The sequence below is a fragment of the Lissotriton vulgaris genome, chromosome 5, assembly GCF_964263255.1.
Source record: "Lissotriton vulgaris chromosome 5, aLisVul1.2, whole genome shotgun sequence".
Lineage (NCBI taxonomy): Eukaryota > Metazoa > Chordata > Amphibia > Caudata > Salamandridae > Lissotriton > Lissotriton vulgaris.
In genome coordinates this window covers 905,392,482-905,415,939 of record NC_141693.1, presented here as the reverse complement: position 1 = coordinate 905,415,939, position 23,458 = coordinate 905,392,482, and the positions used below count along the sequence as shown (strand labels likewise).

The 23,458-nt window shown below is 45.7% G+C and overlaps 1 protein-coding gene across 1 annotated transcript in view; it reads right to left on the bottom strand.

Moving 5' to 3' along the window:
* CC2D2B (coiled-coil and C2 domain containing 2B) overlaps positions 1-23,458 on the bottom strand; it is a 1,912,120-nt gene that overhangs the window by 4,342 nt on the left and 1,884,320 nt on the right. The window contains exons 39-40 of the mRNA XM_086919535.1: positions 23,087-23,145; positions 4,991-5,165 (exon numbers count right to left, since the gene is read on the bottom strand). Coding sequence (XP_086775661.1) covers positions 4,991-5,165; positions 23,087-23,145 — 234 coding nt within the window. The remainder of the gene's footprint in view (positions 1-4,990; positions 5,166-23,086; positions 23,146-23,458) is intronic.

Here is a 23,458-nt window from a genome sequence, read left to right as displayed (position 1 = left end):
AAAAAAATCAAAAGGCTATAGTGACGTTATTGTTAGATGTTGAAATAATATACCCATGCTGCACACTGGTGAGCGATGTAAGGAGTTTGCTGCACACACCAGCAACAGTGGGACCCCCTTTTGCGCACAGTTGAAAGCCAAACCAATTTCCCTATTGGCAGCCAACTCCACCATAGGGAGCACCCCCCCACCCCAGCTGCGCAAGACTGAAGGCCGTAAACAGTAGTTGTTCGGCCGTTGTAGAGTTAATCAATCACAGCGCTTGCGCACTACCCTCCAGGTGCAGCCAACCCTCTGCGGACACCAAAAACCACATTGCAATTTTATACATTTTTTTAAATCTTTTGCAGGTTCTGTAGTACTCTAAGTACAAGCTTCCCTTGTGGTACTTCAGTGGCATGGAAGCTTCCCCTGGTGAAGCTTATAGAGAACCGCTGCACCATGGGGGTAAACTTTAGTGTCAGCTCTTACGTAAGTACCACAATACCTCATCGGAGGAACGCGCTAGAATTTTTTTAATTTTGGCCTCAGGGTGGGGTCGTCCCTCTGGGTCACCACCACAAGAGCTGTGGGTTCTGGGTGTCTATACCATGTCATGTATATATATATTTCACTATCAGGACATCTAAAACTCAAAAGTACATGTCCTACCTTTTAAATGCACTGCACCATTATATGTAATAAAATGGAAGGTTTGGGCCTGGCAAGTACTTTAACTCGCCAGGTCAAAATCACAGTTTAAAACTGCACACACAGGCTCTGCTTTGGAAGGCCTGAGCCACGTTTACAGGGCTACTGAGAAGTTGGTACAACTTATGCTTCAGGCACGCTAGTAGCACTTAATTTATAGGCCCTGTGCTCACATAGTGCACTTTACTAGTGACTTACAAATTAAATATGCCAATTATGGATACTCCAGTGTTCCCATGTTTAGAGTACAGAGCATGTGCATTTTAGCACTTCTGAGAAGTGGTAAAGTGCCCAGAATTCTAAAGGCTGCAAAAAGAGGAAAAGACAAATAGGAGGAGGAAGGCAAAAAGTTTGGGGATAATCCCGCAGAAAGGGCCAGGTCCAATAGTGGCCCTAACATTTTCTTTGAGTGGCGGCCAGCCAATCAGATCATTTAGTATTTTGAGACTGGTACCAGTCTCACGGTACCAAAATGGCAAATGGGAAAACAGATCCCTCTGCCAATCACAAGGCCCTATTATTTTTTAATTTAGAGCACTACAGGACCCCTGCCGGACTCCTTGAAAGACCAACTGTCCATATATAGCTTACTTTTTAACCCCTTCACCCCCAACCCAAGCACCTCTTTAAACTCACATTTCTAGAAAATGGCTGAATGGATTTACATCAAATAATCAAAAGCACTGGCCAGATCAATCTAGTTTTGTTCCGTGTAGAACTACAATGCCCAACCTGCGCACCTTTTTTGCTACCCTTTAGGAAATAGACTATTCATTGGAGGCAGACACCAATTTTCTTGATGCTACTAAGGCATTTATTTCTCTTGAATGGCCGTATCTATTCACACTGATGGCCCACTTGCGGATAAGTCCTCAGTTCATCCAACTGATCAATCTCCTCTACTCAAAGCCCACTACAAGGCTCAATCCATGGAGTGGTCTCCCACTCATTTTAGACCTCCCGAGGGATGAGGTAGGGATGCCTACTCTCCCCATCCTCTTCGCCATAGCCATGGAGCCTTTGGAAGCTTGGCCTTCACTCCCCGGGTGATACTGGTTTCGCTGTACGTGAATGATGTTACTCTATATGTTAAATGCCTGGTCGTAAATCTAGATCTACTGATCACGGAATTTATCAGATCCGGTGGATTATCAGCCATATTCATTAACTGGCCGAAGTCTGTGATTTTTCCGCTCATGGAGACCACCACGCAGTTTCGCTTGGAGTTACCCCTCCGCTGGGTGGAGGAACCGGTGAGGTATCTGGGTAGAAGGCTGAGCAGGGACACTGATGTTCTCTGGAGATCGAATTACAGTCATTTGATGGAGTGGTTGGAGAACCGTCTGAAACAGTGGGACACTTGGCCATTGCTAAAATGGTTATGTTGCCTAAATTTCATTATCTGTTCATAAATGCTGTATCGGAGAGCGCTGTTATATATGGGATAATATTAAATCAATGTTTTGGTCCCCCCACCCATCTTTTTCTTGGGACCCACTTCACAGATTGGTCCAAATCATTCCATGCCATTTCATGCAAATTCATCAAACAGCACCAAAGTGATGAGCAAAATAAAAAAAACATTCCTCCCAAAGAAATTCTGACCTAACTATACCTGTACAGCGGCAACCGCCGCTGTGTAATATGGTTACGTGTAGGCCTCCCTTTAATGTGAAAATCTGTTTTTGTTTTGCTAATGACTTTGTGCAATTTGACGATTTCATTTATACGACACTTTAAAAAATGCAGAATATTCCCTTCCCAGTTTAATTTCTTTTCTCCAGTGTTGCACTGGCTGAGAAGCCTGGTTTGCTTTGTTTTCTCCTGTTGCTCTGACTTCAAAAGCTGGCTTAAGGCACTATCTGAGTTACACAGCATGCTTGTTGAATTTCAGTGCATTCTGCCAAAGTGTCTGCTTATTTTAGCAAAATGTGCCTCAAGATTTATTAACAACTTACAGGTGCTATACGCTCATGAATAATAGAAGTAGAAGACGGTTTAAAGGTACTTGAGAGCTAAAATGTCCACCAATAAAACAATGCACATGTTGCATGATCACACTTGAGGGTGCAAACCGCCATTATAAATGTTGTCAAAGTAGCACATATATTTTTATGAGGATATGATACAATTGTGCTATGAATGTGCCATCTCGGATATGAGGAACTGTTAGGTAGATTAGACAACCTTTGGCTGGATTGCACAACAGGATATATCTTCTTTCCTCTGCACAGTTCTTTAAAATATTGTTAGTTGCAGTGCTTAGAATGGGTTTGTACTTAGAGGATTGTACACTATGAAAGACAGAAAGTGGAGATGCCAGAAAACAACTAATAAACAACTTTTCCCGTGTAAGTCATCCTAGTGATTTTCTGAGGCCCACCCGGAGCGTCGGAAGCAGGCGGTGCTTTAAGTTGAATAAGATAAGAAAGGTGGGGCTCCAAAGGGGATGTGGACAAGACTCTCTTGGTTATATTTACAACAGGATGGCAAGTAGGTAATTCTGCCACAATTGGAAATACTGTGCTATAACATTCTGAAAAAGCAGGGATACAGAATGCAGTATGCAGCACACATAGAAACAGCAAAAACGGGGAGAAATTAATCATTTCTCCTCGTTGTGCCAATTTAAGACCAGGTTTTCCATGGTCTTATTTTTGGAGCTGCCCTATATGTATGTCAGCCTTGTAAATATAGGGGCAGCGTCACAAAGCAATGGGTGGTGCGGCGCAACGTCCACAGCAACACCCATTTCCCGCCCCTTTCACGCTATGTGCTGTGTGAAAGGGCCATTTTTCACGAGGCGGTGTTAAGCCATGTTAAGCGGCTTAACCCCATCTTGTAACTAAGGCGAAGGGGTTATTGCCACCAGAACGTAAAAAAAAGTGACGTTAAGGTGGCGAAGCCCTTGTAAAAATGCCCCTGCCTGTGTAGCTAGGGCCATGGCCAAATTCCCATACATTAGAATCCTGTAGCAAAAAGCTTATAAATAGACTTTTTTTAAAATAAAAAAAGAATAAAAGAATTCAGCAAGTAATAACATATGTATTTAGCATTCACAAAACACTCCTTTCACGGGTCATTTCCAGTAATAAATATGACAACGTTTTTTTCGGTAAAAGTGTTGGGATTTTAAAACTTGTTAAGTAAAGAAAGCAGCTGCTAATAATATTACAATGCACGGCATTTACCAGCGTAATGGAGGTTTTCTGACTTCTATCGTTTTTCTATCAACATCTATGCAAGAGCCACTCACCATTTGAAAAGATGATGCACAATTATAATGCTTAATAGTTTTCTAAACATAGTTCAGCTCTGAAAGTTGGATATTTTATTGTGCTCATTCCTAAAGACTTTACTGCAGACGTTGGAAGAATATAGGGCTATTCGGCGAGAGAACGAAGGTGAAGGCTTAAAAAGCACGAGGAACTAGCAGCAACCATAGTGGGTTCAGGCAAATAGTGAGTCAGAAGCTGCTAGGTGTAAGTGGTCAGGAGTAAGTAGCGATGGCCAGTAGGCCCTGAGGGGTTAAGGTTTCATCAACACCTACAGCGCGACACAGCCTACCCCTCAGAGAGAGGTCGGCAGCACCCTTGGCATTAGCAGGCACACATCTGTGGCCCCAGAGGAAGCAGGCAGGGTCTCCTGTGTAGCTGGGGCTAGCAGTGGGCACTTGACCGTGCTCACAGATATACCTCAGAGGAGTTTGTGGCAAGTTGAAGCAGTGAATGTGAATACAGGAAGCCTCTTGTGCCCACTCACTTCGGACCTGGCAAGGGACCTCCGCCTCCAACTTGTAGATGGGCAGGTTTTACTTCTCACCCACTCCACCACAAGTGGCAGTGAATTTAATGTTGGCATCTCAAGAGGCTTCAAGAGAAATGTAGTTTGTTCTCGTGTTGGCTTTGGTAGCACTTTTTCTTGTGGTTTTGAGGGAACGTTCATCTTTGACTCTCCCTTTCATATAAGTGGCGATTTAACACCTTAGGCTGGGAGCATTTAATATATTATCAACATTGGGGCATACGGTGATTGAATTAACAGCATACATGCTGTACGCCTGCCCTGGCTTTTTCGTGGGCCCTATCGCTCGCGAGTTAAAACTGGTTTCTCTCAGTATCTTCAGCTGCTGAAGGGTAAATGTAGGTTATAAACATAGGCCATTGTGGTCAACACACTGCCTCATACTTGATCAGTATAAAGGATTCAAAAAGGTGGCACGCTGTAAAAAGAATATCATGCAGGTTTAAATTGCTATCTAGATACTACAGACATCTTAATAAGTTAACCGAATACAAACCTTATAATCTTTTTTTAGACATTTAAATTCACATTCTTCCATACTGGCACTACTTCCAGAACTAAATTCCAGCTTTGGAAGGATTTTTCGAAATATAGCAATGCACTGCCGATTCCAGCGAGTTGGATGTTTGGAGCGCCATTCCATTAAATTATGTTTTAATGTCCTTTCAACCCTGCATAAACCGTGAAAAGAAAAGGGAAAATAAACGTAGCCATAATAAATGCTGTACATTTCTAAGTCCAAAAAATCTATTTCCCCCTGTTCACTTTATATTCGGTTTATACTTTGTCAGGGCATATATGCAAATGATTCAAAGCAATATATTATATAACCAATAAACAATAATCATGTTGCTTAGTTACTGTTGCAACAGAGAAAGATGATCTTGCCGTCTCAAAAACATCCTGACCAAATCACAAAGCGAGATATTTGAAGCTGGGCATACCTAATTTTTGGGAAGATCCAACCCAGCTGGTATCATTCTCTAAGAAACTGCTAAAATCAACTTTTTGGGCTTATATCCAAAATAGCGTGTTACATAGTTCTACTACAGGGAGATTAACAACAAAGTTCCTTCTTTTTAAAGATACACCAAATTTTGAACCATTCATGGATGAGGTCCGCCCACAATTAGCTAAATCTTTATATATAAAGTTCAGATATGGTGTGCTACAAACAAATGCTAATACATCTAGATGGAGTTTTAACCGTGGAAGTGGAAATAATGAATTGTGCATATTATTGCAAAGTGAATCCAAATAAAATGATTTACATGTACTCTTCTTTTGCCCATTGTATAATAAACCTAGGAAGAAATGGATTATACCCATTTGCAAAAATCTGAACACCAGGTCCTGCAAAGAGGCAGAGAGAATTTTGAAAACTGACACACTGCAACCAATTGTCTTCAGTGTAAGCAGGTACTTATTTAATGTAAGTCTTATAAGAACCAAATCTGGGCTAAAGCTTTGATAGCGGATACTATGGTAAATAAAGGCACAATCTGAATAATATTGTATACGCACCTTTTGACCTTGCACACAGCACTTTACGATTTTGCATATAGCGTCTTGAAGCTGATACATGCACACTTTGATTGAATTGTGGAATATGGGAACCGTGATTTAAAACCTGTATTGATGAAATATGTAGCACCATGAAGTCCTAAAGTTATTCCTTGTGGAAATGTAAATAACGGAAAAGGTCATTGGTTTATGAACAAATCTTTTTATGAATGTTAATGCCTGTATTTTAAATATTTATTGTATATTATATAGTTTTAACAGCGATAGTGGGGTCAGGTTGCATCCTTCATATTTATCTTTATAAGCCCTTTTGCGATGCATAATATTTGTATTTTTATTAACTGTATTGGATTATTGGAAAGTGGTTTTTTATGTATCTTTTATGATTCTAAATTAATCGAAACATTTTTTTTTTAAATTTAAACGTAGCCATGTAAATGTTGTACATTTCTAAGTCCAAAAAATCTATTTTCCCCTGTTCACTTTATATTCGGTGTATACTTTATGAGGGCATATATGCAAATGATTCAAAGCAATATATTCTATAACCAATAAATAAATATCATCATGTTGCTTAGTTACTGTTGCAACAGAGAAAGAGAAAGATGAGGTTGCTGTCTCAAATACATCCTGGCCAAATCACAAAGCGAGATATTTACTCGGGTTATCTAAACAACTGGCTCAGAAACACCCCGCCTTGCCCATGTGAGGAAAGTTTAAGTAGAGCTAAGAATGGCAAATATATATGCCGCTTGAGGCGTGGGACGTTGATTGTCTGCTGTTCGCCCTTTCCCTACCTCGGAGTGAGAGCTGGGATTTCTTGCTGCCAGACGGGGACCAGCGCCGCCAAAGGAACCACCGGGTGAGACGCGGGACTGCGAGGACCAGGGGGCCAAGCAACACCTGACAGGCCGCACCTGGTCCTCTTCCCGCCCCGCCCCCTCGGCATTGAAAGTGCCTTGCGGACCCGGTCCTGCGGGTGCCGCTTGAGGCTTGGGACGTTGATTGTCTGCTGTTCGCCCTTTCCCTACCTCGGAGTGAGAGCTGGGATTTCTTGCTGCCAGACGGGGACCAGCGCCGCCAAAGGAACCACCGGGTGAGACGCGGGACTGTGAGGACCAGGGGGCCAAGCAACACCTGACAGGCCGCACCTGGTCCTCTTCCCGCCCCGCCCCCTCGGCAAATGACCATCCCTTGGGAGCATAAAATCATTGCACGCCTCCCACAACGCGGGACGCACGCGGGACGTAGCCCGGGGCTAAGACCGGGCAAATAGCGGGCCGTTTTAGGCCGTTAGAGGCCGGCAGAGACCGGACCGGGCCACCCCTCTGACGTTTCCTGTCCTACAGCTCCTACCTGTATAACTGCAATATGGCCTCCAGGGTTTCAAGGAGTAAACCAGCACAACAGTGTTCAAGTACACTGGAAAAATTCTTCCCTAAGGCCAGTGCTCTAGCCAATAAATGCCAGTCAGTTATGGAAACACACCTGGAGCTGGGATCTGAAAGTGTGACATTGGATCCCGCGGATTCTTCTATTGATGATAGTACCCCTATACTACTGGACGCCACCCATATGTCACTCATGGACAGTATCGATCAGACCATTGAGTCGGTCCTCCAGCAGCTAAGAACTCCATCAAACTCCCAGAGGGATAGAGACTCCCCTCGGTCATCTGGGATCGCTGACCACTCTTCTATTCCGGTCAACAAGGGATCAGAGTCGCAGGAAGTGAGCCAGGTTGCCCTCCTCACAGAGCCTGTAAATAGTGGAGTGGAACAACCACCAAAAAGGAAAAGGTCCAGGAAACCAAAGAGGGCAAAAAGGGCCAAAGTTGACACAACCGAGTTAAATCTGGATGACAGTATAGACATCTCGGCCTCCCCTGAGGTCATGACACCAGAGTCTAGGTCGGATCATATAGGCTCTTCATTATCTACGGCCTTACCACTGCAGCCGGGTCCATTCATATTCGGTGGGGAAACCTCTAATAGCACAGACAGCCTAATTAGCTCAATCACAGACATTGTTAAGAACTTGCTGACCCCTATCTCTGACAAACTGGATGCTATAGAGGCTAGACTCATGGCCATGGAAAATATTCCAAAAGGAACAGCCCTGGGTTGGCTCCAAATGCTCCATCAGTTTCCCGGGAGACATATGGGAACAGACCATCGTTTTCTGCATCGACCACCAAGGATTCAAATTTGGTCTTGCGCAGTAAAAATGGTGCGCTTGCCCCCCAAACGCACCCATTGCCATCTCTAACGTCAAGGCCCCCTGTTCCTGCCCCTTGGAGATCTAAGCCACTCCCAGTTTCTCAACCGATGGGAGATGAGAATTCTACCAACGGTCCTACTGGCCATACCACTAGCCCCCATGATAGGCGTAGGGTGGTCAACCTGCCCCCAGAAGCAGTACCGTACACGGCAATCATGGTGGGAGTGCCTGAGCTAACCGGTGACAAAAGGGAGCCTCAGGACTCTTTACACAACAAGGTCATAAGCTGGCTTAGTATTAATAGGCCTCTGCCCCCAAACTTGAAAGGTGAGGTTCTGATGGTCAGGAGGATCCCATGGATTGGCTTTACCCCAAAGAACAGGGCAGGGGATTGTATCATTGTTAGTTTTAAAAGCCCACATGTCGCCAACTACATTTGTAATTGGCTTGTAAGGCCAGATAAGTCCACTATTGAATTAGTACCCCTCTCACACTTCTACCCAAATGTTTGCAACACGGAGGTGGGGAGGGAGCAGGGGTGGACTAGAGTAGGCTTTGCTGTAGATGGCTCACGTTATAGACCAAAGCATTACTTACCTCCTGTTCCGGCCAATATCATACATCACAATAGATTTTCCTGTCTAGATCAAGTGGACTGACCACAAACGGGGGAGACTTCACTCAGCCCTGGAAAGTTAGCTGGTGAGGCCCTAAGTTGGGTGGGATTGAGTGTTGTCCCTGCAACCGATTGTGGCCCACAGGATACCGCCAAAGAACAAATGGGCACCCTGGATGATATTCCGGGCCAACTAGGGCCATTATCGAATACTGGGTTTGGTCATGGTTTACAACCAGTGGAGGTGGATGTTCTATCCATTATCCCGGTTCATAACAATGCCCCGCAAGACTCTAACCACGCCACAGTCACCGTACCACCTTCCACTGGAGGCCTAGGCATACTGCCACAAGATCCAGGGCTGAGAATTCTCTCCTGGAATGTGGCAGGAATTGCAAATAAGGTAGGCACACCGGAGTGGGATCTCCTGCTAGATGCTAGTGATATCCTCCTCTTTCAGGAGACATGGGCGAGGGAACCCCAAACTAGGAGAGGGTTCGAAATATTTGAAATCCCTGCTAAATGGAGTGGGAGGGGGAGGCCGTCAGGAGGCTTGGCAATCTGGATAGCGAGTCACATTGGGTGCCAGGCGGAAAAGATGTGCACGTCTTCGCAGGACATCCAGTGTGTGTTGCTCACATGGCCTGGCAAACCATCGTGGGCCATTGTTAATGTCTACTCGCGACCAGTTGCCGCGCCAAATGAATCACCCACCCTAAACGAATTGTCCTCCTTCCTGGGTCAACTGCCAGGAGACTATAAGGTAGTGCTGGGAGGAGACTTAAACTGTCATTTTGAACCCCTGGAAGGTCTACTGGAGGGTGCCCTCACTGCTGAGGATGACTACTGGGGGGTACCACCCTCGTCCTCGCCCTACCCTAAAGCCTGGTCCCCTCTAGCAGTACAACTCATGTCCCTTACCTTGAACTTCACACTGAGGGCTTGTAATGGTCGTACTCCTTCCGATACCCCCTCAGTGTGTACATTCAACAGAAAGGGCCATGAGTCGAGGCTAGATTATATTATGATAGATATCACACTGTGGCCAAAAGTCCTCGACTTCAGGGTAATAAATAGGTCAGATAGTGACCACAATACCCTCTGCTTAAGCATCCAGCAGTCAAGTCAAGTCAAGTCAGAGAATTTATATAGCGCACTACCTACCCAGAGGGTCTCAAGGCGCTTAGAAAGGGGAGGAGGATTATTTGTCAAATATCCACGTTTTAAGTTGTTTTCTGAATGCTAGGTGGTTCTGGGTGAGGCGAAGGTAGGCGGGGAGCGAGTTCCATGTTTTAGCAGCCAGGTATGAGAAGGATCTGCCTCCCATGGTGGTCCTGTTGATGCGAGGTACAGTGGCGAGGGCTTGGTTGGAAGAACGTAGTTGGCGGGAGGGGGTGTAGAAGGACAGTCGTGAGTTGAGGCATTCTGGTCCGATGTCGTAGAGTGATTTGTGTGCGTGAGTTAGCAGTCGGAAAGTGATTCTCTTATTGACGGGTAGCCAGTGGAGGTCTTTCAGGTGACCGGAGATGTGTTCGTTGCGCGGTATGTCTAATATGATCCTGGCTGAGGCGTTTTGGATTCGTTGGAGTTTCTTCTGGAGTTTAGCGGTAGTACCTGCGTAGAGGGTGTTTCCGTAGTCCAGTCGGCTCGTGACTAGAGCATGGGTGACTGTTTTCCTTGTTTCAGTGGGGATCCAGCGAAATGTTTTTCTGAGCATGCGAAGAATGTTGAAGCAGGATGAGGATACGGCGCTGACTTGTCTGTTCATTGAGAGTGAAGAATCCAGGATGACGCCTAGGTTCCGTGCGTGGTCTGTCGGGATGGGTGCTTTTCCAAGGGCTTCCGGCCACCAGGAGTCGTCCCATGCAGAGGGGGATGTACCTAAGATGAGGACTTCTGTTTTGTCTGAGTTCAGTTTCAGACGGCTTTGTTTCATCCATTCGGCAACTTCTTTCATTCCTTCGTGTAGGTTAGTTTTGGCGGTGCTGGGGTCATTGGTGAGAGAAAGGATAAGTTGAGTGTCATCCGCGTAAGAGATGATGTTGAGGTTGTGTTGGCGGGCGATGGCCGCGAGGGGGCTCATGTAAACGTTGAAGAGGGTGGGGCTGAGTGAGGATCCTTGAGGTACGCCACAGATGACTTCAGTGGCCTCGGACTTGAATGGTGGGAGGCGGACTCTCTGGGTTCTTCCGGAGAGGAATGAGGTGATCCATTCAAGTGCTTTTCCTTGTATTCCGAGGTTATTGAGGCGTTGTAACAGGGTGCTGTGGCAGACTGTGTCGAATGCTGCCGAGAGGTCGAGGAGGATGAGGGCGACTGTGTCTCCATTGTCCAATAGAGTTCGAATGTCGTCTGTTGCTGCGATGAGGGCGGTCTCAGTGCTGTGTTTTGCTCGGAAGCCAGATTGTGAGGAGTCGAGGGATTTGTTGGCTTCGAGGAAAGCGGCGAGCTGGTTGTTGACGGCTTTCTCGATGACTTTGGCCGGGAATGGAAGGAGCGAAATGGGGCGGTAATTTTTGAGTTCGGTGGGGTCCGCTGTGGGTTTTTTCAGAAGGGCGGTGAGTTCAGCGTGTTTCCAATTTTCCGGGAAGGTGGCGGAGTTGAAGGAGCAGTTGATGACGTCTCGGAGGTGCGGTGCTATAACGGAGTCTGCTTTGTTGAAGATGTGATGAGGACAAGGGTCTGTGGGGGATCCTGAGTGGATGGAATTCATCAGGCGGATGGTGTCCTCAGTGGAGATTGGGTTCCAGTCGTTGAGGGTGTTCACGGGGGGAGAATGTTCAGCAAATGGTTGGGTTGGTTGGTTTCCGGGTTGGTTGTCGAAGCTGTTGTGGATGTCTGCAATCTTGTTGTGGAAGAATGAGGCTAGGGAGTCGCAGAGGGCTTGAGAGGGGGTGATGTCGTTGGAGTTGGCCGAGGGGTTGGAAAATTCTTTGACGATGGTGAAAAGTTCCTTGCTGTTGTGGGCGTTGTTGTCGAGTCGATCCTTGAATGCTGTTTTCTTGGCCTTTCGGATTAGTTGGTGGTGAGTGCGGGTGGCGTTTTTGAATGCATCCTTGGTGCTAGTGGATGGGTCTTTTTTCCAGGCCTTTTCAAGGGAGCGGCAGAGTTTCTTGGACTTCTTAAGATCATCGTTGAACCATGAGGCCTTCTTGCTGCCAGGTTTGCTTTGACGTTTTTTCAGTGGTGCTAGGGTGTCGGCGGTGTTGGATAGCCATAGGGTGAGGTTGGCGGCGGCTTGGTTTGGGTTGGAAGAGTGGGCTGGTGTGTTTAGAAGGAGCGATGCGGAGATCTGGTCGGTGGTGATCTTGTTCCAGTTTCTTTGCAGAGTTGGTTGGAGGTGGTTGGTGGGTTTTGGCTTGTTGTAGGTGAAGTGAACGCAGCTGTGGTCAGTCCAGAGGAGGTCCGTAGTGTGGCTGAAGGAGACATGGTTGCTGGAGGTGAAGATGGGGTCGAGTGTGTGACCTGCGATGTGGGTGGGGGAAGTGACTAGTTGTTTAAGTCCGAGGTTGGCGAGGTTGTCCAGCAGGGTGGTGGTGTTGCGGTCGTTGGTCTTTTCAAGGTGAAAGTTGAGGTCTCCCAGAAGGATGTAGTCTTTGGAGGGGAGCGCGTGTGGAGTGATGAAGTCCGTGATGTCCTCACTGAATTTTGCGCGGGGTCCTGGCGGTCTGTAGAGGAGGGTGCCTCTGAGTGTGGTCTTGGGGTCGATGTGGATCTGGAAGTGAAGGTGTTCGGAGTTGGCGAGGTTGGCGTCAGAGCTGGTTGAGATGCGGATAGATTTCTTATGGACGATAGCGATGCCTCCTCCTGTGTGGCTGGTACGGTCCTTGCGTGTGATCTTATATTCTTCAGGGATGGCAATGGTGATGTCTGGGGCGGAGGAAGCGTTCATCCATGTTTCCGTTAGGAAGGCGACGTCTGGAGAGATGGTGTCTAGTAGGTTCCATAGGTCAATGGCGTGCCTGTGGACCGAGCGGGTGTTGAGAAGGATGCATTGTAGGTGGTTGGGGTCGGGAATCTGTGGTGTGGTCGTAGCGGAGATGTTGACGGTGCCGCTGAATTTGCAGGAGTAGCAGGAGAAAGGTCCATGGGTGTGTCCAGGAGCGGCTTGGACGCAGTTGGGGGCGCGCCCGGGGTTTTGAGTTAGGAGGGTGGCGGCATCGTAGGTGAGCGGGAGGGCTGGGCGGCGCGAGGGGCAGGGGGTCTGGCGCTGGGCGCTGGCCAGGCGCGGACGGGCGTAGACGGGCTTACCTTTGGCGCACCTTCGGCGCGGGTTGGGCGCGGTCGCTGCGCGTAAACGCTGCACGCGGGAACTCCTGTCATATATGGATGGTGGAGGGGGAGGGGCGAGGGCGTCTCAGCTGGGAGGCGGGGCGGGCTACAGATGACCACAACAACAACACAGACAAAATGGAGGCGGAGGGGGGAGCACAGCGGAAACGCGCAAAAACAGGAAAAGCGGCGATTTTAAAATTGAAAGTGCAAAGTTAACACAGCGTCTACCAGGCACACAGCAGGCAGCAATGATAGGCAGAATTAGCAATGAGGCAAAGCAGCAACGATACCGGAGGACAACAGGAAAAGCGGCGATTTTAAAATTGAAAGTGCAAAGTTAACACAGCGTCTACCAGGCACACAGCAGGCAGCAATGATAGGCAGAATTAGCAATGAGGCAAAGCAGCAACGATACCGGAGGACAACAGGAAAAGCGGCGATTTTAAAATTGAAAGTGCAAAGTTAACACAGCGTCTACCAGGCACACAGCAGGCAGCAATAATAGGCAGAATTAGCAATGAGGCAAAGCAGCAACGATACCGGAGGACACTGGGGATTTGCTTCTTACAACAAATAGGCGTTGGGTTAAATGGGGAAAGCTCTTGAGCTCAGAAGATGCCATCAATAAGTTATACGGTCTGGCACTCCCTAGGTTCATGGAGGTGGATGTGCTTTTAAATGAACCAAGAACCCCAGAATATAATGAGAAACTTGGTAGTATTCACCAGGAATTAGTGAGGGATCTGGCAGAGGTATTTCACCCGGTGGTACCAAACCGAAAGAAAAAGACCCGTGTTCCCACCTGGTATACCTCCTCCCGCAGGGCAGTTAAATCTGAGCTCATTGCCGCAATCAAGGAGGGGTCAAATAAGGCCAAGGTACGAGACCTTAGGAGGGGGTACAAATCAGTGATAGCTAATGCAAGGGCCAAGTGGGATTGGAACCACTGGCATGACCTCCATGATGCCTTAAAAGCCAGAGACTCTAGGAAATTCTGGGCCCTGGTAAATAATGGGATGGGGGAACTCAAAACAGCAATTGAACCCAACATCGCCCCCTCGCTTTGGGAGGCTCACTTTGGGGCACTCTATCAAGACACTAACACTTGGCCAGATGGAGTCTTTTCAGTGCCCACAAGCACCCCGGACTCGGCCCTGGAACTTTCTTTAGGGGAGGTGGAGGCTGCTCTGGAGCACTTAACGTTGGGGAAGGCGCCGGGGCTGGATAAGTTACCGGGGGATCTCTTTAGGCATCATCCGGACATCTGGGGTCCGTACCTCCTTATTCTTTTTAATGCCATTCTAGGAGGTATGGCGATCCCCGGCTCTTGGCTGGGGGCAGAGATTGTGCCGATTCGCAAGAAGGGGTCTACTCTGCTTCCGGACAACTATAGGCCGATTAGCCTGATAGATGTACCCGAAAAGCTCTTTGCGCGCCTCATTCTTAACCATCTGCTGGATTGGGTGGAGGACAACGACATCATGAGCCCCCTCCAGGCTGGCTTCAGAAAGAACACGTCGACCATGGACCAGATCTTCTGCCTCCTCCTCCTCTATTGGAAGACGGTGACGTTAGAGGGGGGAAGGCTGTACATGGTCTTCGTGGATCTGAGGTCAGCCTTCGATCTAGTCCCGCGAAGGAAATTATGGGAGGTCTTGGAAAAGCTAGGAGTACCCCCTCAATTACTCAGCATTATAATCAGGTTGCATGAGAACAACTATGCACAAGTGAGGTGTGGGAGGGATGGTAAGCTCTCGTCCAGGTTTCCGGTCCACCGAGGAGTCAGGCAGGGCTGTGTCTTGGCACCGACCCTGTTCTGTCTTTTCATTAACAGCGTTATACTGCACCTAGATAACGTTAAGGACAATGATGCCCCATTCTTGGCAGGCAGAAGGGTCCCGGCAATAATGTTTGCTGACGATACCCTCCTGCTTTCCAAATCCCCCATGGGGATTCAGAGGATCGTGAACGGTTTCGGTCTTTTCTGTCGCCAACACGGGTTGGAGGTGAACACAGAAAAGACCAAGTTTATGATTTTCAATCCCCCCACCAAAACCAGACCCAACCCCACATTGGGAAAAGTCAGTCTTGAGAGGGTCTCGACCTTTATATATTTGGGTGTAACACTCCAGGAAAACCTCTCATGGGACTGCCAGATAGCTAGATCAAGGGTAAAATTGTCCCAGCTATCGGGTGCAATTTTGAAGGTGGCTAACAAGTCCACCTTTAAGCCTTTAAGCCCGGCCCTGGAAACATATAGGTCACAAGCCAAGGCAGCAGCCATGTATGGCAGTGAGTTATGGGGCCATAAAGCAGGGAAAGTTTTGGCAGGAGTGGAAAACAGTTTTCTAAGACGCCTACTTGGTCTTCCGCAAGGCACGCCACTTCTGCCCTTAAGACTAGATATGGGTCTACCCTCCATTGCTGAAGATCTTCTCTCAAAGCCCGTGAAGTTTTGGCACCGGATTTGGTCCACTGATGAACTGCACCACTACAGACAGGACCTTATTCACGTAATGAGCTTGAATGGCAACAATAAAATCCCCTGGCTCGCCTTCATTAAGACGGAATTGCTCAGTATGAATTTGCCAGATTTATGGGATGATCCAGCTCAAGGTTGTCAAATGATTACCTGTAAAACCCTGGCCCAGATGTATAAGAATAAGAACTTGTCTCACATGGAAAATGCTTACATTAGTGGCACCCTGACGGCACGTTTTATGGAATCCAAAAATTCTTATGTTTTTGAACCCTTCATGGATTTTATCTTTCCTGTCCTGGCGAGGAAATTGTTCGTGCAATGGAGGTTCGGCACACTCCCCACTAAAACATTTACCTGCAAATGGTCCATAGGGGGTGACAAACTCTGCCCATGCTGCAACGCCCATGAGGAAGATGACCTCCATATAATGTTTGTATGTCATGCTTACCGCAGACCCAGGAAACACTGGATAGCACCGCTCTGCAGAAACCTGGGGTTCAAGATGTATTTACAGGCATACAGGGTCATGAAAACCAGCACTCTGGGCCACATTGTGTTTGCCGTATCCAAATTCTTAATGGCAGCATGGTTAATCAGAAAGAAAATGTCCCCCTGAATTGGTACTGTCTTGCAGCCTCTATCCCTTGCTGGTTCAGCAGAGACTTTTTATATGTATTAATTTTGTATTTTAAATGTATGTATTGTATTTTATTGCATCTTTTATGGCCTATATGGCCGAAATAAAGAATTTTTGGAATTGGAATTGGCAAATATATACCTACCCCCACAATGTAGTGGTTGGTTGATATATAGCATGCAATATTATTGTCATGCAATGTATTGCACGTGCAATAGTGACCCTCAACCTGGCTATTCTTAGCTAAAACGTGAGTATGTGATGATGCAGAATAAAGCAATACCACAATGATGTGGGGTTATCATGAAAACAGTCTGAATAAAGAGGGGAAAGAGTCACAATTGTATATAAAATGTCCTTAAACACCTTGGGCCTCATTTATGAGGCCCCCTGTGCCGCCGGAACGTCAATTTTTGTGACGTTCTGTGGTGCAATAGCCTGCTCCATATTTACGTGGCAGCACTAAGCCACTTCTTTTGGTATAAAGGCTGCCTCGTAAATCTGGCTCCCTTTAATGCAGTTTTCTGATCTCAAAATTCATGCTCTGGGCCTTCAGATGCAAGACAACAATGATTTCAAAATTCATGGAATGGTTGTGAAAAAATTCAGCATGATCCTCTCATAAAAACACATCCACGCACCATTCACACCTGTTTCATCACGAAGGTTGCATTGCTCCATGCTACCACCAGACCACTCTAAAGAAGTTGTAGACAAAACATAGATCTATAGAGCAGAAACTGATACATCTGACAATACACCTCTAATAGGAAATCAACAGAAAAGATAAACAAATGCTATTTCTCTCGCTTCTTCTTTACATTAAGCCCTAGAAAGGAGATTTTTTAAATTATCTCAGAATTTAAAAACTCTACGGCTTGCTTAAACTAAACATCTGCCTCCAAATGCTCAGCGATGATTTGTCCTCTCGTTTTGAGGGTAGAGTCAAAGAACTACACAACCTGATTAGCTCAAGAAAACCAAGAAACAACACAAATTCCTGACTAGATGCACCAGCTAGAACACCCAACGAAGCACCTTAAATACTTTCTCCTCATACGAGATAAAATCTTGAAATAATATAACATAGCCAAAAATCTGAATCTCCAGCTTATCATTGCATTCCATCATTTTTAAGGAAATCTTTTACATTAGACCTTTTGCACAGGTTGAACGAATGATAAACAGTGCCTCACTACCAGTACAATGCCAAACGCCAAAGCTTATTCATAAAACCTCTTCTACAGACGCCAAGTAAGGAAGCAAACAGCACTGCTAACTAATAACTACTAACAGATGCTTCTTGACTAATTTAGTAGATACTCATGTGCTGGAATTTAATAAAAACTACATCACTCTTATGGGTCCACACAGGGTAGCTTCCTCCCCTACGAAGAGACAGAGTCTGTCTAATTCTGTACTATGGACCAATTACAATGGGTGTAAAACTGAGCAGCAAGCAGGCCCTGTACTGTAAATCCTTGGATAATATTACCTCAGCTCTCTTGACTTTGGACTGGCCTCTGTTATCTCGTGGGATTGTGTTCAAAGCACTGTGCATAACATTTCCCCAACAAACATTTCAGACCCACCGCCCTAGAGGAAGCCTTTGATCCAACATGTTCCTACAGCTGAAAGTGCCACGTTTCACAAAATTATGACTCGGAGGGGGGGTTACAGATTCCAAATAATTAACCTTTGAAACTCCTTTTTATTTTCATACAGGATTAAAACACGATCAGGATGATCAAAAAAACAGCCTTACTTTCCATTAGGACGTAAATAAATAGAGATATTTGAATTTTCAGACACTTAAGTGATCCTCAATCAGCCCACTAGACAAAAAATATAAATAATTCAATTTGTAAACCCTGACGGAAAGGACAGATAGTCTACCCAACAAGGTGAGGAACCATCAATTTGCTTTGGTATTTTTGGGAATAAAGCTGTGAAGTGTGATGTATCATGTCTCAGCAATTGCTCCAGGTAGAGTGACTCAATTACACAATAATGGCAACTGCACACTACACAAAAGCCAGCTAACGCAATACCGAATAACAATAAGTAAAAAACAGAAGTGAGGGAGTCTATTCCATCCATATAGAGATTTGAAATGACGCCCAACTCCTTACTTTCCCACTCTGAGAAAATGTTGAACATAAACGAGGACAAACAGTGCTTGTTATAACACAATTTCCCCCAAAAGTGGCTGCAGAACAGTATGTTTTACAAACAGTTCAAATAATGAGTTATATGCTCAGGTCTCGGGAAAACAGTGATATATTTAGTGATAATTAGGTCCTTAAAATGTAGCAAAACACTTATGAAATACCTCCAGATGGTCCTTAAAGCAATTGTTAGAGCAGCAAGATAAGGCCTAGTGGCAAAAAGGAATAACGTGTTCACAGAGCAGCATAAATTGTCACTCGATTATCACCTTGAAATATTTGAGAAATTAACCAACTTTTAATTGTCTCCAAAAATCAGTTTTTCCTTTTCTCTAGAAATATGTTAATTTTGCCCTGCAAAAAAGTACTATAGAGAATAACTGTATTTGTCACACAAAATAGTTTTTTATTATCACCAAACACGCATTTTGTTCCCAAGTACGAGCCTTACGGCGGTTGGTGACATTTGAAAGTGGTGTAGGCATAAAAGTTGGGTATGGTTTATATGTAGCGAGGGAAGCAAGCAATCCTGGTCGTGGGGTCCAGGGTAGGGCCTCATCCCGTGACAAAAACCTTTTTAAAATTGGCAAATGGTGCATTTTAAAGCAAATTCATTTAGTGAGAAAGCAAATGTTTATGAAGCAGTGGGAACGTATAGTCATTAAATATTAAACACATTAAAAACTGCCCTATATCTTACTGCATTAATATGTTCATCAGTTATTGGAATGTAGAAATTGTACAGTACAACACCTTCAGGCCCTTTAAAGTGTGTGCTCATCCAGTATCTTGCACTGCATGCAGCATTACCTTGGGAAGAAAATGCTCTACCGAGGCTTTGGGAAGCACCCACAGCTGTTGGCTGCAATCAGGCATATAGAAATATGTGCAGACATGTCTTTAAGTGGGATGAAAAAAGTGGGGGATATCTAAAAAAGAACATGTAAAATAAATTACTGTGATTCCCATAGCATGCCATCCTACCGGTATTTTGGTTTCTCTCTGAGATGTTACTCCATCCAGGTAAATAACCCAACAACTGACATATACCTAAAACCTGTCAGTACTATTGGCTTTGTCAGTGTTTAAGATAAATGAGTAACAACAATGATTTGTTATAAATAATTATCATTAGAAATGTTTCAATTCTGAAACTATGAAACTGTGATTTAAATATTATTGAGGGCTGTGGAAGCAGTATTGGCCTTCAGTTATATGCACTTTATGTTAGATACATATGCCCTTTTTCTCAGTACATCTAATGTATGAAATGAAATGAAATGAAATTGGATTTATAAAGCGCATGGCTGCCCTTAAGCGTCCCAGCGCTACCTGACAAATAATAAGAAGCTCTAAAGGGGGTAGGAGTTTTTAAGGGTCTAAGAAATTTACGAAATTTGATAAGGGATGGTTCAGTGCGAATGTGTCTCGGGGGAGCGTTCCAGGTCTTTGCTGCATTTACAGAGAAGTGGCGGCCTCCCGAGCGGGCTTTTCTGACTCTGGGGACTATGGCCAAATTTTCAAGATCTGATCGAAGGGCACGTGGAGGTCTGTACGGGCGAATCAGGCTTCTTAGTGCCTGAGGTCCTTTGCCTTGGAGAGCTTTATGGACCATACATGATGATTTAAAGGAAATGCGCTCACGAACTGGGAGCCAATGCAGGGCTTTCAGCAATGGTTTTGCAGAGGCTCTTCTTGGGGCGCCCATGAGCATCCTGGCAGCAGCGTTTTGTACTCGTTGTAGGGTGTTAATAGTGGCTTCTGGGGCTGCCAGGAGCAGCGCATTACTGTAGTCCAGTCTGGAAAAGATCAGTCCCTGAATTAGTAATTTTCTAGATTGGAAGGGTAGCAGTGGGAGGACTTTCCGCACAGTTCGGAGCAAGCCGAAACATGTGCCTGCCACTTTCTGGGCATGTGACCTGAAGGTTATTTCAGGCTCGAACCATACCCCCAGGCTTTTAATTTTGTCTTTTGGTGGGGGCACCTCACCCATACAGGGGGGCCAAGATGTATTGGGTAGGGAGGAAAATTGGTGACCCAGAATTAAAATCTCGGTTTTTGCTCCGTTCAATTTGAGCTTGGAGTTAGTCATCCAGGAGAAGATTTCAGAGAGACAGGCCGAGAGGTTGTCTGAGCATCCCGTTTTTTGCGTCAGCGAGACGACTAGTTGGGTGTCATCTGCGTAAGTGATGCATTTAATCCCGAACGGGGCTACTACCTCCTCCAGTGGGGCCATGTATACATTAAACAGGGTAGGGCTCAAGGATGAGCCCTGGGGGACTCCCCACTGGAGGGGAGTAGATTTGGACATAATGCCATTTTCCCAGATCTTAAATGCTTGTTTATCCAGAAAGGATTCCAGCCATTTCAGGGCCATTCCCGTAATCCCGAGTCTTGCAAGACGGTGGACTAGTATTTTGTGGTCCACCGTATCAAATGCAGCGCTTAGATCCAGGAGGATCAGAACTCCTGATCCCCCTGAATCCAAGATGCACCTTGCCTCCTCAGTTACCACTATAAGGGCTGTATCAGTGCCCTGACCTGGGCGGAAGCCCGTTTGCGAGCCACTTAACAGGTCATTGCTTTCTAAAAACCCAGAGAGCTATCTGTACATCTTCAACCTCCTCTCTTTGCTCTTCAACACCCTCTTTTCACTCTCCCCGAATGCACTTCCTAACATCTTCCTCACATCTCCCTCACTTCACTACCCCCAAACATATACTGCACTCACATTTAGCATTATATTTCCTTTGTCTTTTGCCTTGTAAATATTTTGACATCTGTGTACTCCCTTGTTAGACCTGTCATCCTTAGGGTGGTCTTTCCCAAGACTTTTTGCCTTTTACCTCCTGTTTTTGCTGATTCTTTTGTTGGCTTTAGGACTCTGAGCACTTACCACTGCTAATCAGTGCTAACGTGCATGTGCTTCTCCCCTAAACATGGTGACATTGATGCATGCCTGATTAGCACATTTGATTTACTAGTAAAGTGGTATAAAATATACCCAGGACATGTAAGTCAAATGCTGCTAGTGGGCCTACAGCACTGATTGTGCCCCTTCACACACATGTATACAGAATTTCAATTGCAACTGGAGTACCTGACCATTGTTCCACATGCTCTTCAGTGGGGCCAACCCACTAAAAGGCACTTGCTTTGCCTTCAGCCTCAGCACCAGAGCTCTGAATCAAAGCCCCTCATAAACACCTGGCGCAACTCAAAGTATGCACTAAACAAGAGTAATAAGATGAACGAAAAAAATACAGAAACACAACATGATGAAATAGCTAACACTCTTGGGGAATGCAAGATTAGGTAAAACGTAAAGTAAGAGAGGAACTAAATATCTCACATCCATTACTTTAATGCTTTTAGCATTCATTGTTCGTAAATCAATCCATGTTTTTGACATTAATGTTAAAGGCATGAAGATACGGTCAGTTCTAACGCCACACAGCACATTCATTTTTGTACTATGAACACATATTTATTTCTTATAGTTTTATTTGTATTCATTATGATACACAACAAACAAACATTTGGAACATAGAAAGTTACCCTGTATTGCACATCTCTCCATTGTTTACACAATCCTTGCGATTCTAGGCAGATCAATATACACACCCTTGAGAACATGGCAGTGAATCCCCACCGAGCATCTCATTGCTCCTCCCCCTGCAGCCAGGGCCTGGGGTGTTACAGAGGGGGAGGTTAGCATGACCAAGGGACCCCGGCACAATATACATAACATAAGATTAGCATTATTACACTTACCATTACCGAGGACAAAACAATCAATCTATTTAATACTTTTTGAGGTGAATGTGTAGAAATTTCAGAGGAGACAATGACAAGATCCCTAATGGAGAAAACTAAATATTTGAAGCTTCTTATGTAACACCAAAATGCCCCAGGAGTACAAAACCTGTCTCAAGGTACACAATGCACTCATGAATCAATCGCTGTAGACCAACACCTAGGGGCACATTAGAATAACGGGCGGATCGCCACGGCCCGTATGGCGGTGGCGATCCGCCCGCCAAAAACCTCCGCCAGCTACTGATTTCCTCCCTGCCACATTACCATGGCGGGGGGGACCCCGGCGGACAGGAAGACCATCTGCCGTTTTTCTGCCGGTAGGCAATCTGCCCGATTGCCTACTGGGCAGAAAAGCAGTTTATATGGTGGCGGTGTCTGGTAGACACCGCCATCCATATTACTATGCCGGCAGGGACATGCCTGTCTGTGGCGGCAATGCTGCCATCGAAAGGCAGGTGGTGTTTAACATCGGGGGCCCGTTGCGGGCCCCCAGGAACTCTGGGGGTGGGGGGTGCACATGGTGGGTGTCTATGGTACCCCCAGCAGTTCCATGCACAACATGCCTTCCTGGTATTGTGGCAGGCAGTGCTGAGTGCACCGCTCACCACAATGACAGGAATGCAGGATGCGCCCGCCCCTGTGGCGGGCGCATCCTAATATCACCAATTGGACCCCCGCACCGATGGCGGACGGTCCCATTTTCCAATGGTATGGCGGGCGGACTCTCTAATGTGCCCACTAGGGTTCTTTTTCTCGACACAGCCAGACCTACGAGGGGGTAGAATATCCAGTATTTATATCAAACATAATTTAAGAACAGGGACGCAATGTGCCTCTTCTATAAAACATACCTCTTTTCTAACTCCTCCACCATGTTTTTATCTGTTGGAACATAAACTATTTCCGGTGGCTGAAAAGAAAAACAAATGAAATGTTCACCGACTAGTAGTATAAAAAATGTATTTGTTTCTGTAAACTTTTTTAATGAAATGTTTAAATGTGTGAAAATAAAATAAACATAGTTTCATCTCAGAAAGTAGAAGCACCCTTCGTGCATTCATTCCTACTCACTAATTTAAAATCATGGTAATTCAAAATAATTAGTAACCGTAAAAAGTAGCCAGAATAAATCTGTAAAAGGGATGTAGGTACCAACATCTGGATTTTTTACCGGTACCTTAAAACTCGGTGTAAATACCGAATCGGTATTTGCTATTGAATCC